General features: G+C 38.0%; 1 protein-coding gene across 1 annotated transcript; it reads left to right on the top strand.

The window, feature by feature from the left end:
- Positions 1-10,426: 10,426 nt before the first annotated feature.
- Positions 10,427-13,139, top strand: LOC149222339 (vacuolar cation/proton exchanger 1-like). The gene is made up of 5 exons (XM_089383081.1): positions 10,427-10,738; positions 10,951-11,182; positions 11,356-11,423; positions 11,586-11,614; positions 11,751-13,139. The coding sequence occupies exons 2-5, from the start codon at positions 11,072-11,074 to the stop codon at positions 11,975-11,977; spliced, it is 435 nt and encodes a 144-aa protein (XP_089239207.1). The 5' UTR covers positions 10,427-10,738; positions 10,951-11,071; the 3' UTR covers positions 11,978-13,139.
- The last annotated feature ends 3,488 nt before the right edge of the window (positions 13,140-16,627 follow it).

Raw genomic sequence — 16,627 nt, 5'->3', positions numbered from 1 at the left:
AAGGGGTCTCGCCTTCTTCATCGGCTCAGCGAGTGTTATCTCCACATCAGGTGGAAGGGGCCTCGCTTTCTTCAGCAGCACAGGTACCAGGGAGGGGCAAACAGCCCAAGATTGATGAGGGACCATCAGGTGTTCCGGATATAGAGCTTATTGATCTTGATGTCAATTCTCCTAGCCGAGATTCAAAGGAGATCATTCAGCACCTTAGAGCTGAAAATGATGCCTTGCAGAGGAGATTAGAGGGGGCACAATGGACAATCTCATACCTGGAGCAGCGCAACAAGCAGTTGGAGGATGAACAAGCTCTTGATGAGTTGTGGAGGATTCGTAGTGACCGCAATTTGGACCGGAGAAGACCCGGTGATCTATTGCCCGCTGAGCGAGAGTCCATGCTCATCCGGGTCAATGCACACTTGGAGAGACTGTTGGCTAGGGCCAACCAAGAGAAAAAATTGTTGAGGAACATGAAGAACCATTATTAGGCAAGGATGCACGTGTGCAAGGCAAAGATGAAGATGTTCCAAAGGCGGTTGGCCAAGGCACAAAAAAGGAGAAAGAGGCCCGATCCCCTCCATATCTTGGCCGAGGCTTCACTGAAGGACCAAGGCACTAAATAGCCTAGCCACAGCACAAATCCCAAAAAATTTTGAGCATTTTGGGTAAATTTTGGTTTTTTCAGGCAATTACAGGTTTTCTCCATTAACGGGTCTCACCCCCCGCGCGACCCTTCATCCTGGCAACTCCATTTTGCAAAAACTCAGCATTTCCAGATTTGTCATGAGAAGTTACATATGCTCATCAATGGACTTGAGATTTTATGAAGTTTTGGGCCTCCAGAAAGTCAAAAAACAAGCAAAAAATGACTTTCTGCCACATTTTTGAGACACAGAAAGCAGTCTTGGGAGATTGCAATTTTGGAGGGGAAAATGACCACCAAATTCAGAAATTCCAGTTGGGTTGGAAAGTAGACTCACAGACCTTTCCAACAAGCCTACTCGTGCTCAATTTGGCCACCTGGAAGTGCCCCAAATGTGGTCTCAAAGGCGCGCGACCCGTCAGGCAAACTTCTCCAAATTTCAGTGTACAGCTCAGAAAAACGCAGTTTGACCCTGTTTGACTTTTTGGGGTGTATTATTATCCTATTTGATGTAATTAATGTATTTTTATGACACTTTTACTCTTATGTACCTCTTCTAGAAGATTCATTCATGAAAAAGGTGAAAATTAAATGAATGAATTGGTTTCCTAGCTTATAGAGGCAAGTTGTTTTGACTGCCTAGTTTGTAGTGCTTAGTTTAGAAGTGGTTGAAACAGCTCCTAGGATAGTGAGCTCGACCCATGGAGGCAGGGAAAGAGGTTAGATGATCTATATTATGTACTTTCTTGCTCATTTTCATGGTTGGACTCTTGAGGGAGAAGCTATCATTGTATTATTCACTGTATCTCTGCAATTTTTGGCTAAGGAAGACCAGGGTTTTGCAGTCTTTTTTGGGATTCTTGTGGTTACATGTATTGATGGTGTGTTTCTCTATGTACCTGTAAGTGTGTTATGTGAATCATTTCCTTTCTTTTCCTTCTGCACATTAAGCAAACGAAGTGTTAAAGTAAGAATTCATGATTGTCATGCTCTGCTTTTAAGTTTGTTTAATTTCAATGTTTTCTACTATTTAAGGAGAATTCAAAGTTAATGTTTGCTCTCCTTAGCTCCTCACCTATCATTCCTGACCATCCACCTCAATCAAAGGCATCAATATTGTCTCCTACCTCGCCCCAAAGAACCCCCTGCAGAAACTGTGTCCAATCCCCGCACCCAAAATTGCCATCCCCTCAATTTGCCACCGAAAACCCTAAAAACCCCAAATCAACCTTTTTGATCAGTTTACTAGCCTAAAATCAGTGTTACCCTATTGGTCATCTCATCCATTGAAGATCTCACCGAGATAGACCGGAGAGAGCCCTCTCCCGCCCCGTAGGGCTAGCTACGAGGCGAAGTGGTTTGATCTTGCCTTGAGGTTTACCTTTCTCAGCCTGAGGTGAAATTTCAAGCGCTAACACGATGCATCTAGGTTGCCAATGAGAGACAGTGCGATGGTCCAGGGATGAGACTGAGCTTGGTTTTCACTCACAGTTTGCAGCTAAGTTCAGGGCTTTAGGCTGAGCTAATGATAGATAATAAACACAAAGTACAAGGGCTGATCTAATGAGGTTACTTGAGCTACCACCAGGGCACTTAGGATGTTTGCAATTCAGTTGTTCAGTTCATAAACAAACCCGGAGATGGACTGAAGCAGCATTGATCTACTTTGCACTTGCATAGCAAATGCAGTTCGAAGGCTAGCTGGCTTAACTTCAGGCTCCGTCTATAGTTTATAAAGAAAACAAATAGAAACAAACAAACAAACTATTCGCTCCCCAGTGGAGTCGCCATTTTGTTATCACGAAAACTAGTGTCCATTCAGAGCTGCTAGTCCCACTAAGACGGGTAGTTATCTTAGAAACAAACAATTTAAAGTCACTTGTGTTTTCCTTTATGAAAGATAGATGAGAGAGAAGCAGAGAGTACCAACCTCAGTCTTTCACTTGGCTCCTTGCTTGTTTCCTCTCTCTCTTGATAGAGCTTTCGCTACTCCTTCCTCACTTGTCCCACTTCAAAGAACACCTGTACAGTCAAAGCAACAAAATACCATCAAAGCATAGAGATCTATAACCATAAACAATATAGGATCAGATATATATTAACCATACAAATGCATACACAAATACAAGATTCAGAGATATACAAGCATATGGAGGAAAACTCAAATAGCTTTATTGATAGAAGTAGTAGAAGAGAGGACTACAACCAAGCTATCTGATCCAACGCCATCCTCCTAGCATGAAAGCCCTCTTCACCTCATGAAAAGCTAGATCACCCAACAATACAATGTTTCACAGAGAAACCAACAGCACTTCCTTACAAAATACAAAGTTCCAGCCTTTGGATCTCTAGGATGAGGGATCCATATATAGATATTTGCAAGTGGGTGAGTCAGCTTCTGGGATTTTGATTAGTGTCATTTCACTGATAGTTCTTGGTTCCACTTGGAGATTTCATGATCTCTTACTCATCCCTGGGCGAATTCAGAGAGGCAAGTGTCACAGGGGAAGTTTCTAGAAGATTCCCTGGGTTTCCATTTAGCAAACTGCCTCTGCCATTTGTCTACTCTCGCTCATCGCACCCTACAAAAGGGATTTTCAGTATGCATCGCACCCTTTGTGTGCTGCAAGTGAGATGCATCACACCCTTAGCATGGAGCAGTATGTATGGTCCAGTTTTGACTAGTTCTGAGCAGTTTTTCAGGGAGAACTTCTGGGAAATGATGTAATCAGTTGACCTTGTTCCTTTAGGGCATGAAACAACACTTTTAGGGGTTTAGAAGCCCTTGGTTTATGGACATATGTGATTGGGGTTGCAGTGCCCAAATATGTCTATAACAGCGAACAAGGTGGAATCTCGGGTTTGTCTTAAAATCTTAGGTTAGCACCCACGATGTAAAATATAGCATTGATGGTCACATAACAACCAGATGGATATATACAACATGCACAATATGTAGGCACCGCTAGATGTGGCTCATTGAAATGCTTCCTTAACGTGGGCAACTAACAACCTAAGTGAATGCTACACTATGATAGAGCTTGGTCGTTTTTGTGATGGAAGTAAGCGACGAACTCAACATCAAGAAAATTTTCAAATTTAACGTACATATGAATAGTGATGCCAAGAAAATTCAACGCACATATGAAAGAGATAAAGAAATGCACGACAATCATCAAATTTTAAGACACCTCCAGGAGTTCAATCTCAATGCATTATAACTTCAATGTTGCATAAATATGAACCAACGCATCCCATCATACATGGATCAACGTATGCCATCATACACCATACATGAGCCAACATATATGCAGATTTCATGCCAGCATATAATATGGACTAAAACAGGTCAGACCAACGAACGTTACAATAATGTATAGATATGAAGTTCAATGCATATATAACTTCAATGCAAGATTTTAATTAACTCAAGCAAAATTAAACCATTCAACTCAGTTCTATGACCTTCACCATAGTCCAGGGCATATTTAATGAGCAGCCACTGCAACACACTATTCAATGCATATATTTCACTGTTCAATGCTCATAAATGGTTGATATTAAATGCACATACCATGATTTAATCGACCCATATGACATACATCTCTTAACGATCTCTTCTTTAAACTAATGGATTCAACGTTGTGTGTTAATTGATAGGAATTATGCATGGAGACTGTGCACAAGGGCGTTCCAAACATTCAAATTTTGACCAATGTGTAATGGGTGTTTGTGCAGTTAATGGCAGGCTGATGGTTCAAATCCTTAGATAATGTAGGTGAACATTGGCAACAAAAAGGTACACAGAGGAGAGGCAACGGATTTATGACAGACAGTAAATTAATAGAACGTTGCAGACAGTGGACAAAAACAGGATGTAATGCACAAGCTGGGGAGAAGGTAGATGGGTCAGGTTTCAAACTAGAGGAGCACCTAGGTGGAGCAGAGTAACGTTATTTCTATAGTTGACTGACCAAATAGAGAAATGATAGACGAATTTTGGAAAGAATGCACCACTAACAAGCTCTGAAAACGCCCAAGCCTAATCTACACTCTGATACCATGTTAAACATAGTCATGGTAGACAGGAAATATGAAAGATAATCCTTGAATGCATTATTATTCACAATGATACATATTTATAATATATTGGAGTGACCCTTGGTTTCATATTCCAAGTGGTCTCTTGGACTCCCTTTGACTGTTTAGCTTCCACACTAACCCTTAGAGGATTAGGTGTCCAACAAAATTTTATATATGTATATAAATAAAGACATTCACCTATTTGAAAAAAAGGCAATTATTTGGAAAAATGCCTAAAAATGGTTTGACTTTTTGACACTAAAGTTAGAATCTCTCTAATTTATTTGTTTTTTACACTAAGTTAAAATGAATTTATAAGTAAGGAAACTACTTGGAAAAATGCCTAAAAAATTGTTCAACTTTTTGACACTCAAATTAAAATCTCTTTGATTTGTTTTTGACACTAAATATGAATCTATACATGTTAAGAAATCAACTATTTGAAGAAATGGAAACAATTTTTTTTTGTAAGTTAGGTAGGACCTTTCTATTCATTATTTGTCAAAAAAGGGCAAGTTACAACCAACATCTAACTGGTTAGGTGGCCTCAACCTGCCTCAGAGGGAAACTATGTTTGTTGGCCACCTAACGACATGATAAGCCATCTAAAGGAAAAATATTATAAGTCTGTCAAGCCAAGCTAAATAAGTCTAAGTGTCCTTATACTTTCTAGATTATAGATAACTGTAAACATGCTGAAAAGTGTGAATTTGTTGCATACAAGAAAATCCAAAACAAGGGGTAAAACATCAAACTACTCATCATCAACCGAATCAACAAGGGTAGGATCCTTCACATTTGAACCTCGAAGCTCAGTTTGCAGAATGCACATAATATGTTGTTTGATGCGACTAAGGTAGCCATTTTGCATTTGGATTTGAAATTGAATCTATTGGAAATCCTTACTGTAATCCGGGAACTTCTGAGAAGACAAAGGCGAGCCAAAAGGGATATGCTCCAAAGCTTTAACCAAGAGGTTCTTCATCATCCAATACAAATGAAAAGTCTGTTTATATTGAGAATATCTTCCCTGAGAGTGTCCTGGGTCAGGCACGAGAGTCTGTCAATCATCCAAATCAATATCCAGTATACCAACTTTCCGGTTAAGCTCATCTTCCCACTCTGCTATAAGCTGGTGGACCTGGGTAGAGCTGCCCTCATGATAGGCAGTGACAACTTTATTAATTATGCGAGGGGTTGACTTATGACCACGGGTCTTACTTGTTGAAGCGTTGGGCTTACAAAACTTAGAGGAGTCTTTAGGTTGCTTACCACGACTGCGAGAACCCCCAGTGGTCTTGCCCTTCCCAGAGGTAGCACATGCCATGGTTCAAGAGTGATTGAAAGCACTGGGGTCAACTGTCTTAAACCCTGTTAGTTGACCTGAGGATATCCTATACCTAGGAGCAATATGCTTCTAGGGGTCGCACTGGACCAGGGAACCTACCAAAGTAACCACATGTGAGGGCCAAAAACCGATACATAAAATGATTCTTTCTCTTATTGCAGACTAGAAAATAGAAATAAAAATAGTTCAAGAGCCAAGAAACATGAATTCGACTTTGCCCTGAATGGCTGAGGGTATAAGTATAAACCGAACCACACACATATCGTAACCTTGAAGGCTCAGGGCCTAAACCACAAATATTCAGAAGATAAACAAATCGAGTGCATCCGAGATAGAAACAAGAAAAAGACCAGGAATGACCCATATGGCTTCCCAACAAATGCCCATATGCGATGTTATGAAACCAGCTCAAGAAAAAGATATAAAAGATAGATCAACGCCTTAAAATTCAGCCTCTTCGAGGGGGCAACCTCCTTTACATTACATAAATGAACAATTCTTGGATGATACAAATGAAAAGACCTCCTTTCTATATATAGGAGTCTAAGGGGTCATAACATAATCAGAGCCGACATAACAATAATAATGTAAGGGCACAACAATAACAATAGTGGGCTTCTATGGGGCACAATAGTAACAATATGGGCACTACATGGGTACATCAATATAATAACTGGGTTATACTAATAACAATAAGGGGTTACACTAGTAGTATAGGGGCCTAACATGCCCCTCTCCTTCAAAAAGCGTTGTCCTCAACGCTTGAGTAGTTCTTTATGCTTCTCTATAAAATTATTGTCCTCCCATGTGGAATATTCAGCGGGTAAGTTCTTCCACTTAATGAGATACTCTGAAATTGATCGATTTTGTAGCTGTCGGGTTCTTGTTTATGTGACTGCTCCAGGTTCCAATATGATTTTTCCTTCCTCTTCATTTTTTGGCAATATTGTTTGAATTGGGATCTTTTGCAACTTTTGAATAAGTGGCCATACTTCTTCGTACTTATTCCATTCATCCCTTGCTTCGTTTATCCAATCTGGTTGGATAATATAAATAGCACAAAACAATGCTTCCACATCCTCATCCTTGAAGAGTCTTCCCATTCGGTAAGGTCGCCATTTTTTTAGTGCATGTAGTATTGCCAACATTTCCTTCTCATAAATAGCTTGCTTAAGATGTAGCAGTAAAAACACCCAATCACCTACATCAAAACATTTTTCACTACGATGTTGATCCACCTGTTGTTTCGTTTGATTTTGCACGAAAGTGGCGTTATCCTTTAAAAGTTGGAGAACTTGTTGTTGATGTTCGATGTGATCTTTCACTGCTTGAACCTTTTTCTTCTTGATATGTCCTTCTATCTCTAGAGTTTGAGGAGTGGTAATTTCTTCCACTTTACAAGATATGGTCGGATTCATTTCTTGATGCTCGATGTGATCTTTCACTTCTTGAACATTTTTCTTCTTGATACGTCCTTTTATCTTGATAGTTTGAGGAGTGGCAATTTCGAACAATGAATTACAAGATATGGTTGGATTCATTTCTTCTTTCTTGATGTGATCTTTCACTTCTTGCAGCTTTTTCTTCTTGATATGTCCTTCTATCTTGAGAGTTTGAGGAGTGGTAATTCTTGCCAATGCTTTACAAGATATGGTCTGATTCATTTCTTCTTTCTCTGGGGTGGAGTCCTGGCGTATATCTTCTTCTTTCGATGTTTCTTGATCCTTTTCTTCCTCCTCTTCATATTCTATGTTGTTGACACCTAATCCTCTGCGGTTGGGTGAACCTGGAATGTGAACAGTCATCAGAAGATGAACTGAGTAGTCACATTCTTGTATATAACAATAGCTACCTAATGTAATAAATCGAATTAGTTTTTCTGAGTTTTCTGCCAAACTGGAGTTACTCCTGGCCTGACATGGTATCAGAGCCAGCTCCCTGTTTACCCTTTATGTCTTTGTAACTCCTGATCTGCTCCAGTGCTCCTCTTTTTTGAGATAATGGTGCTGACAAAGACCTGAATGTTGTATGCGTTGTTCTTTTTTTATTTGAGATAGCGGTGTTTCAGAACGAGGCTATCGTGTGGTGCTCCTCTTTTTTGAGATAATGGTGCTGACAAAGACCTGAATAGCTGTATGCGGTGTTCTTTTTATTTGAGATAGCGGTGCTGAATTAATACCTGTTGTTGTGGCTTATATTAAAGCAGTGTTGAATTAATGCGTGGTTTATATGTGCGCTAAAGTTGTATATATATGTGCGTTGTGGTTACATTGACCAGCATTTGAGTTTTGGACGCCTGAAGATTGACCAACATATATATATATATATATATGACCATCTTGTTTGAATAAATTTTTTGAATGTGTTTTGGACGTTGTTTGAATAAGTTTTGAATGGTTTTTGGACGTTGTTTGAATAGTTTGTAGATATGGAATATGGTGGATATATTATATGAGGATCCTTGGAGGGATTTGAAGAAACAGTACATAAAAGTGTTTGAAATTTTTTTTGCCCTTTTGAGTACAATTTCACTGTATATCAGCAGAAGTATTTTTTACAGAATGCATTCAATCATCTCTATGGTAGGAATAGTTCTCACTGGCAAGGAGAACTATCCTGAATGGTCCTGGATGATAAAACACACCCTCATCTTCAATGAGTTGTGGAAGGGAGTGTGTGTCGGAGAAGGAGACAATGACCCAGTGCATCCTACATCAGACAAAGAGCTCGTCATTTGGGAAAACAAGAACAACAAATCCTATGCATTAATCGCAGCATCTGTAAATGAAGAGGTGAGTCGCCATATTTCATCATATTCAACTACCTTTGAAGCTTTACAAAAGCTGAAAGAACTCTATGACTCACATTCTGCACTTGAAGTTGTTCAGCTCATGATTAAACTCTTCACTCTTGAACTAAAAAATAATGATCCTCTTGCTCTTGCATCTAAAGAAAAGTCTATAATGCATGATATTAAATCCACTAAGGTTGAGTTGGATATCCCTCTTATTGCTTTTCTCAAGGCACTCTATCCTACCTACTCTAATTATCTTGAGTCTTTACAAGCAAATGGAAATCTTAAAGATATAACCTTTGACTCTCTTGTGAAAAAGTTTGCTGAAAGAGAGAAAGCCTTTGGAAAGAAGACAGCTCCTGAATCTTCTGAAGAGACTGTGTGCCTTGCTCATAAAGAAAAGCATCCTGCTCAAGATTCTACAAGAGGAAGAGGTGGAAGAAGAGGAAGAGGAAGATACTTCAGAGGCAGGGGGGGCAGACATTCTCAAGGAGAAAAGGCAGACTTACATTGCATTCGCTGCAAACGAAATGGATCACATGATGCTTCTACATGCAAGCTACCATGGGACAAAATTGAGCAGAAAAGAAACCAGCAGAAAGGTAAAACTGATGATACAGACAAAGGTAAAGCACCTGAATCCGCTCACTATATTGAGGCACAATGTAACATTGGAGTAAATGAAGATTTGTTTAATGCTTCACTTGCTTCTTTGAAAAATGATTGGTTGCTTGATTCAGGAGCAACCTGTCATATGACTCATAGAAAAGATTTTTTTGAAGATTTCACTGACAATGTTGATGGAGCAGTATACTTTGCAGATCAGTCAAAAATCAAGCCATCAAGGCTTGGCACAATCAGGCTTAAACTGCCTGGTCTTCCAAACTTTCTTCTGGATCATGTTCTATATCTCCCACAGCTCAAGAGAAACTTGTTGTCCTTGGTCCACATCCGCCAGCAAGGTCACTCCATTCATATGTTTGATGGCAAGCTTGAGGTAATAAAAGCATCTGACCACTCACTTGTCATGAGAGGAATAGAAGAAGAAAGGCTTCTCAAACTGCAAGGAACCTCTGCTCATGCACAACATTTCTCATATATTTCTCATCATGAAGAAGGTACACTTCCATCAAGTTTATTATGGCATGCTAGATTTGGACATTTAAACTATGGCAGTCTCCGCTTATTGAAGAAAAATGGTGTTGCTGGTTTGCCTACAATTCCTAGGAAACATAAGCAATGTGATGCTTGCATTCTAGGAAAGCATAGCAAATAGGCTTTTCATGATTCACATTCAAGAGCACATAGGAAGCTTGAACTCATTCATTCAGATTTATGTGGTCCAATGCATGTTCCTTCTGCAAATGGAAATAACTAGCATTTGCACCTAATGTTGCAAAGGAAACGCCGTAAGGCATAGTGTGTGGAAGAATATTGAAATGTGAATGGGCTTTTTTGAAAGCAAGGGTCGATGATAATGAGTTTGAATTGAGGAAGCCATGCCGAAAACCCTATTCAGGGGTTAAAGTGGCTATGAAATAGAATAAAAGTAGTCATAAATATCCATTGAACTTGTTTAGACACCTTAAAGATTGCCTAGTTGAAGGTGAAGTTAAACAAATGAATTCACGTGAACAACAACTAGGTATCCATATCGATATACAAGGCCACCAGACATGCTTTGAAACACGGGGATAAACAATGGGACCAGGTAAAACTTTCTATTTCCCTTTTCCTTTTAGTTTCATTGTTTAATATAGCCTCTCCTCTGGATATGTAGAGAAGTCTTATTCACTGAAATGCTATAAACCACCTTAACTCAGGGTTTCGGAATGCCAGACATGCTCTGAAACACGGGGATAAAGAATGGGACCAGGTAAAACTTTCTATTTCCCTTTTCCTTTTAGTTTCATTGTTTAATATAGCCTCTCCTCTGGATATGTAGAGAAGTCTTATTCACTGCAATGCTATAAACCACCTTAACTCAGGGTTTCGGAATGCCAGGGTCTTGGGCATTATGGGTTGCAACAGAGTTGTTTACAACGGTGGTCCCCTAATCCATAGTTTTTGTTGAATGTTGTTGAACAGATATACTTGGCAGATTATAATCATGACAAGGCAGAGCAGTCTGTTCTGTGGACCTTAAGTGCAGATGTTGGAAATAGGTATCAATGTCTGAAGCCTATGAACAACATTAATTTGAATATGGATGCGAAAGCTGCAGATAGCCATGTTGGAGGAATACGTGATGGAAATGAACTCATCCTCTTTGAGTGGAAGAAACAGAGCAACTAGAAATGGAAGCTCCAGCCCATCTATTGTAAGCAATCTAACAATAACAAGTTGTCTTTCAAGCTCTTTATTGAAATTAGCATCATTTCTGTAAGTTTATCAATAGAAAGGACGGAGGGTTCATGCTACTTGAAATTTTATCATTTCTGACATTTTCTGTAAGTTTTTCTGGCATCATTTTCCACATTCTTTTGTTTGCAGGTTTGGGTGTTCATCATAAGTTTGCTTGGCCTTGCACCTCTTGCTGAACGTATAGCCTTTGTCACCGAGTAAGTGAAAAATTGCATGGTATATGTATATAGGTTATGTGTAATCTATACCTTGTACTACAATTGTTTATACACTTGGAATGGTCACTGCAGTGCAGTGACTTCATAAAATATTATGTTTGTTGGTTTTACAATCTGATGTTTTGTTGTAAATTGCTGCAGACAAATTGCATTCTACACTGGACCAACAAGTGAGATTCTTATATGTATATGGACTATGTACTCATATTTGTGGATACAAGATATCAGCTAATTGATATATATGAGAAAGTGTTTGACATTTCAAAGTAACTGATGCAAATATATTGTTAATTAATTCTCCTATAGTTGGCGGGCTGCTCAACGCCACATGTGGAAATGCAACAGAGATGCTCATTGCAGTGTTCGCACTTTACCATGGCAAGACCAATGTGGTCAAGTATTCTCTACTAGGCTCTGTGCTTTCCAACTTACTTTTTGTGCTTGGCACATCTCTCTTTTGTGGAGGAATTGCCAACATGAAAAAAGAACAACGGTTTGACAAGGCATGTGATATATTTTTAGTTTTTCTTTAACAACCTAGGCCACCAAAACAAGTCCGACCTGCTCATGATATTCATTCATTAGGGCCTAACCATGGGTGTTTTATTGCTACATGACGTAGGTTATTTCTGGAATCGACTCCAGTCTTCTCATGATGGCTTCACTGTGTCTCATGCACCCTTGGCCCTTCAACAATCTATGGCATATAGTGAAGAAGCTGTATCAACATTACAACTGTCTAGAGTCAGTAGCATCATCATGCTGATAGCTTATGCTGCATATTTGTTCTTCCAATTAAGGACACAGACAATTGTTTGAAGAAGGCCCAGAAACAAAGGAGCTTTTTCTCTGAATCCTCAGCAGCAAGAATTCTTTGTCTTGGGTGGTTCCACTCCATCCCCATCTCCATATACATCCATAATATTAACTCTGTTGAGAGACAATTGAGACTTATAGGAATCTGAATTCAGCATTTTCTTGCTCACATTAGTGTAAATCTCCTTGACCACAATTTGGAATGCAGGCAATACATTTGTATTATCCAGAGCCAATTCATAGTCAAATGAATCCATGCATGATTGACTACAAGCAATGGCTTATCTAATCATGATTCAGTGTTTGAAGGCTGCCAAATTTGACTCAGAGGAAGAGGTAAGTGACGCTCCAATGGTAATTGGGGATCTCCTTCTAGATTTGCATGACACTGGCTTGAAGCTTGCAGCTCTGGATGAATCTATGTCAAATGGCAAAATTTTGTATTGTCTCAGATCGAAACTAGAATGTGTCTTGGAAAGGAGAGGCAAAAATGGTGATTTTTGGCACTCTAAATTTCTCGATTTCTTAGTGGCATTGTCTGATAGACGGCGTATCGTGTTGAAAAGTGGCTTCACTGCAACACTGCAGAATTTTCTGGGAATGCTGATGTACACAAGTTGCAACTGGAGGCAATTGTATCACTTGCAGAACTGAAACAGGGACTCTCTGTATGTGTTTGTAAATGTTCTGTATGTTTTTGGTAGTGTGTTCTATAGAAGGGCCATTCCTCTGATCACTCTTGTATGGGTAACCATTGTTGTGATGAAAGGTGCACATATTGCTCTCTTGAATCACACCAAGGAAATGAATTGGAGGAATGCCGAAACTTGGCAGGTCATGATGGGAGTCATGATTGCAAAAAGAAAAATCATACATGTATGAAGCTCTGTTCTTTATTTGATAAATCATCTAATTGTAACAAATTTTGTTGCTTGAAGGTTGGCCATGAAGGTTACAAATTGCTACAAATTGGAAAATGCCTACAAATTGTTCATTCTAATAAAATGAAAAGTTATTTGCAGGTGGGATGTTGTCTTTTAACAAGTAGACTTCCAAGGATTGCCAAACTAAAGTCCCCATATGGATTATTAAGCAATGATGCATTTGAGATTAGGACAAATTCTATATCAGCATATTATTATACAACCTTAACTAATGCATTGACTAGCTTTTCCACTAGGCAATCAACTAGTGTAACGGATTTCACTTCGAGTGGATCTTTTCCAATATAATTGACTACAAGCAATGGCTTATCTAATCATTTGACTATGAATTCTCATGGTGAATCTAATACAAAAATTCCATCTATAAGGGACATTTGTCTTCTCCAATGGTTGACTAAGACATTGAAGTTGTCGATGTTAATGTAGGTACGATAAATGACTCAAGAAAGACTTGATAGAAATAGTGTGTTAGTGTTGCTTTCATGGCATGTATCCTAAAGGAATTGATCTCAATAGACATTCAGATGCACAAGTTTAATCTAAATGGGAGAATGATATGACTAAAGAGTGCAATTCCTTTGATGAAAAATAAAAGTTGACTTAGTTCCCCAGGCATAAAGAAAGAATGTGATGAAATGTCTAATGGTCTACAAGACTAAATTTACCATCTGCATAAAGAAAGAATGTGATGAAATGTCTAATGGTCTACAAGACTAAATTTACCATCTACAAATGTTATTGAGAAACATAAATTTACTTGTGACAAAAATCTTCTCTCAACAAGATCATATTCATATTGACTACATTGAAATCTTTGCACCTATTGCAAATATGAACTCTTGTCTACTTATTCTTTCACACATTATTCATTCTGTATAAGAGTTATAACATACATCCTACTAAAGAAATCCTTTTACACTTTGAAGCAAGCCTCCATAGTGTGGTATAAGAAGATTAATTGATTATTAGTTTTGGTTTCAAGCATCATGAATTTGATTGTAGTGTTTATATTTTGCAAATGATGATACTTACATGTTGGTGACTTAATCATAAATGTGCAAGCGATAATACTTACATGTTGGTGACTTAATCATAAATTGAAGTAGTGTCAACCTAATTTTGGGTTTGAAAAAACAATAAATAGAGATATTTAGAATTACAAACCTGAGTGTGTTGTATTTTTCCTTATGGAAGCCAAGTTTTGCAAATGGATAACAATATATTTATTTACCTAAATATAAATCGCCATTCATTAAACATTTTTAGGATGGAATAATATAAACCATTTTTGGCACCATATAAATCAAGAGAGACATTGACTGAGTGTGCCTTTGAAAATTGATTGAGTGTGCCTTTGAAAATTAATGGTACTCTCTACAAGAAGACTACTGGAGCCTCATTTACTTGATTCATAGCAGATTTGATATATTATTTGATGTTAGTGTGGTCTACAAATCCATGTAGGATATGAAAGAGAGCTGCTTAGAGGCCACAAAAAGGATTGTTTATGAAAGATACATATTAGCACAGTATGAAGTACTGCATTGAGAATATGAAACTAGTCAGTTACTTTGGTCTTGTAAGAAGCAGGCAGAACTATTGACCACTAAAATTGAATATAAGGGTGCATTTAATGTTGACAAAATCAATGAATCCACATAATGGATGAGGTTAGCTTCTCGTTTGAGCAATAGATTCCAATGTGTTATGCAATACAAAATCTTCTTGTTCATAGTAAAATAGTGTATGTGGAGTCTTCATGCCCATTATTTGACAAAATAAAGATATTGTGAATCTTCTTGTTCATAGTAAAATAGTGTATGTGGAGGCTTCATGCCCATTATTTGACAAAATAAAGATATTGTGAATCTTATTTATTGCAAGATAAGTGATCACATCATTAATATTTTTGCAGAGTCATTAAAAAAAGACAAGTTTACGAAACTTTGAACTATGTTTTGGATTTAAAAAATTGCAATCATGGTAGAGTGTACATAAGACAATTTCACCTCTAAAAAGTTTCAGATAGTTGTGTTGACAAATGAGCTTTGAAACATCAATTTCATCATACAATTTGACCTTTTATGGATATTGTTGATTCACAATGGAAGGTCAAATTACTAATTGGTTAGATTCGTCCAAGATCCCCAAGTTATGCAAGTCGAAGTATCTAAGATAGGTCCCCAAGCTTTGCAAGTCAAAGTATCTAAGATAGGTCCCCAAGCATTGCAAATCAAAGTATCTGAGATGAAGATCCAAATGCATTTAAGATGATTAACGTTGATTGTTTTTCCTATTTTAGATGAGTTACTTTTAATTTTAAGCCATATATAAATCATACCGATTGTCTTATCATTAAAATTATTTAGTTATCCATTTTATGTCAGGCAATGCTTACTTGTACTTCAACACTGTAAAGATATCTTTGAACACAACATTTTCTTGAAATTCATTATTCTTCGTTCCTGTAAGTCCACGGCTCTCTAACAACCATTACCATTGACTTGAGTACATTTAAAGAACATTGTGATATACTTAAAACCCTAGTTTTAAAAATAAGACATAAATTCCTTGAGAATTCACTTTCTAATAAGACATAAATTCCTTGAGAATTCACTTTCTTTAGATCCTTTGAAAGCTCATTTACCATAGGAGTTCACAATTTATTGTTAACTATCCTCGGCTGCACTTGGAGATGATACAGCGCATAGCAACCTCCCGTGAAATAACAACAGAAATCTTATAAATCAGACAGAGCAAATCAACATTGCCACGAAATACCTGAAGTATCATCATCGCGGTTACTTCATAAAAAGTGCCAAACATAATACAAAGAAAAATAGCACAAACAAGCACCACACACATTTGTAATAAACTTTTATTATTATGGGCTGATAAAGAAACAGAGGATACAGAGCTATACAGAGGCCAACCCCCAGTCAAGTCGATCACAAACAATGAACTATGATCATCCAAAGGCCAACTCCATTGAATTTGTTGTACAATTATTTACATATTTTACATCATCAATACAACGGTATAAGAAGTGCAAGTGATCAGAAGTGCCAGTGGATTCAAATGATTTAAGAAAGAAGGGGGAAGCACTGTATTAGCTGATCCAGCGAAAACATACCACTGACCAGGAATCTCTAAACAGAAAGGTGGGGTGCAGTTCCTATTCGATGAAGGAAAGCAAAAAATACCAGAAATTTCTCCAAATTGTCACCTTGTGCTGTACCAATCTCCTACCAAATCACACTCCTTTCAAATTCAGATGTTCAGCAAGAAGTCCAGAATCCAACGCCTTCTCCATCAATATGCCCAATTCTTGCAGATAGACTTGGGATCGTGCCTTCTACTTTTCAAAGGAAACCTCCAGTGGCTAAAAGGAGTATTTTACTTCCTACAAGGCCAAGAAGTGCT

The sequence above is a fragment of the Pinus tabuliformis genome, chromosome Q (genome assembly GCF_031772625.1).
Source record: "Pinus tabuliformis cultivar Carrire ecotype Pingquan chromosome Q, CPIR1, whole genome shotgun sequence".
NCBI classification, from domain to species: Eukaryota; Viridiplantae; Streptophyta; class Pinopsida; order Pinales; family Pinaceae; genus Pinus; species Pinus tabuliformis.
This window is presented reverse-complemented; position numbering and strand designations above follow the sequence as displayed.

Excerpts from the sequence above, each read along its gene's own strand:
- LOC149222339 (XM_089383081.1), top strand. The coding sequence starts at position 11,072 with ATGCGAAAGCTGCAGATAGCCATGTTGGAGGAATACGTGATGGAAATG. Across the intron at positions 11,424-11,585 it reads CGTATAGCCTTTGTCACCGA|ACAAATTGCATTCTACACTG; the intron begins GTAAGTGAAAAA and ends AAATTGCTGCAG. Across the intron at positions 11,615-11,750 it reads ATTCTACACTGGACCAACAA|TTGGCGGGCTGCTCAACGCC; the intron begins GTGAGATTCTTA and ends ATTCTCCTATAG.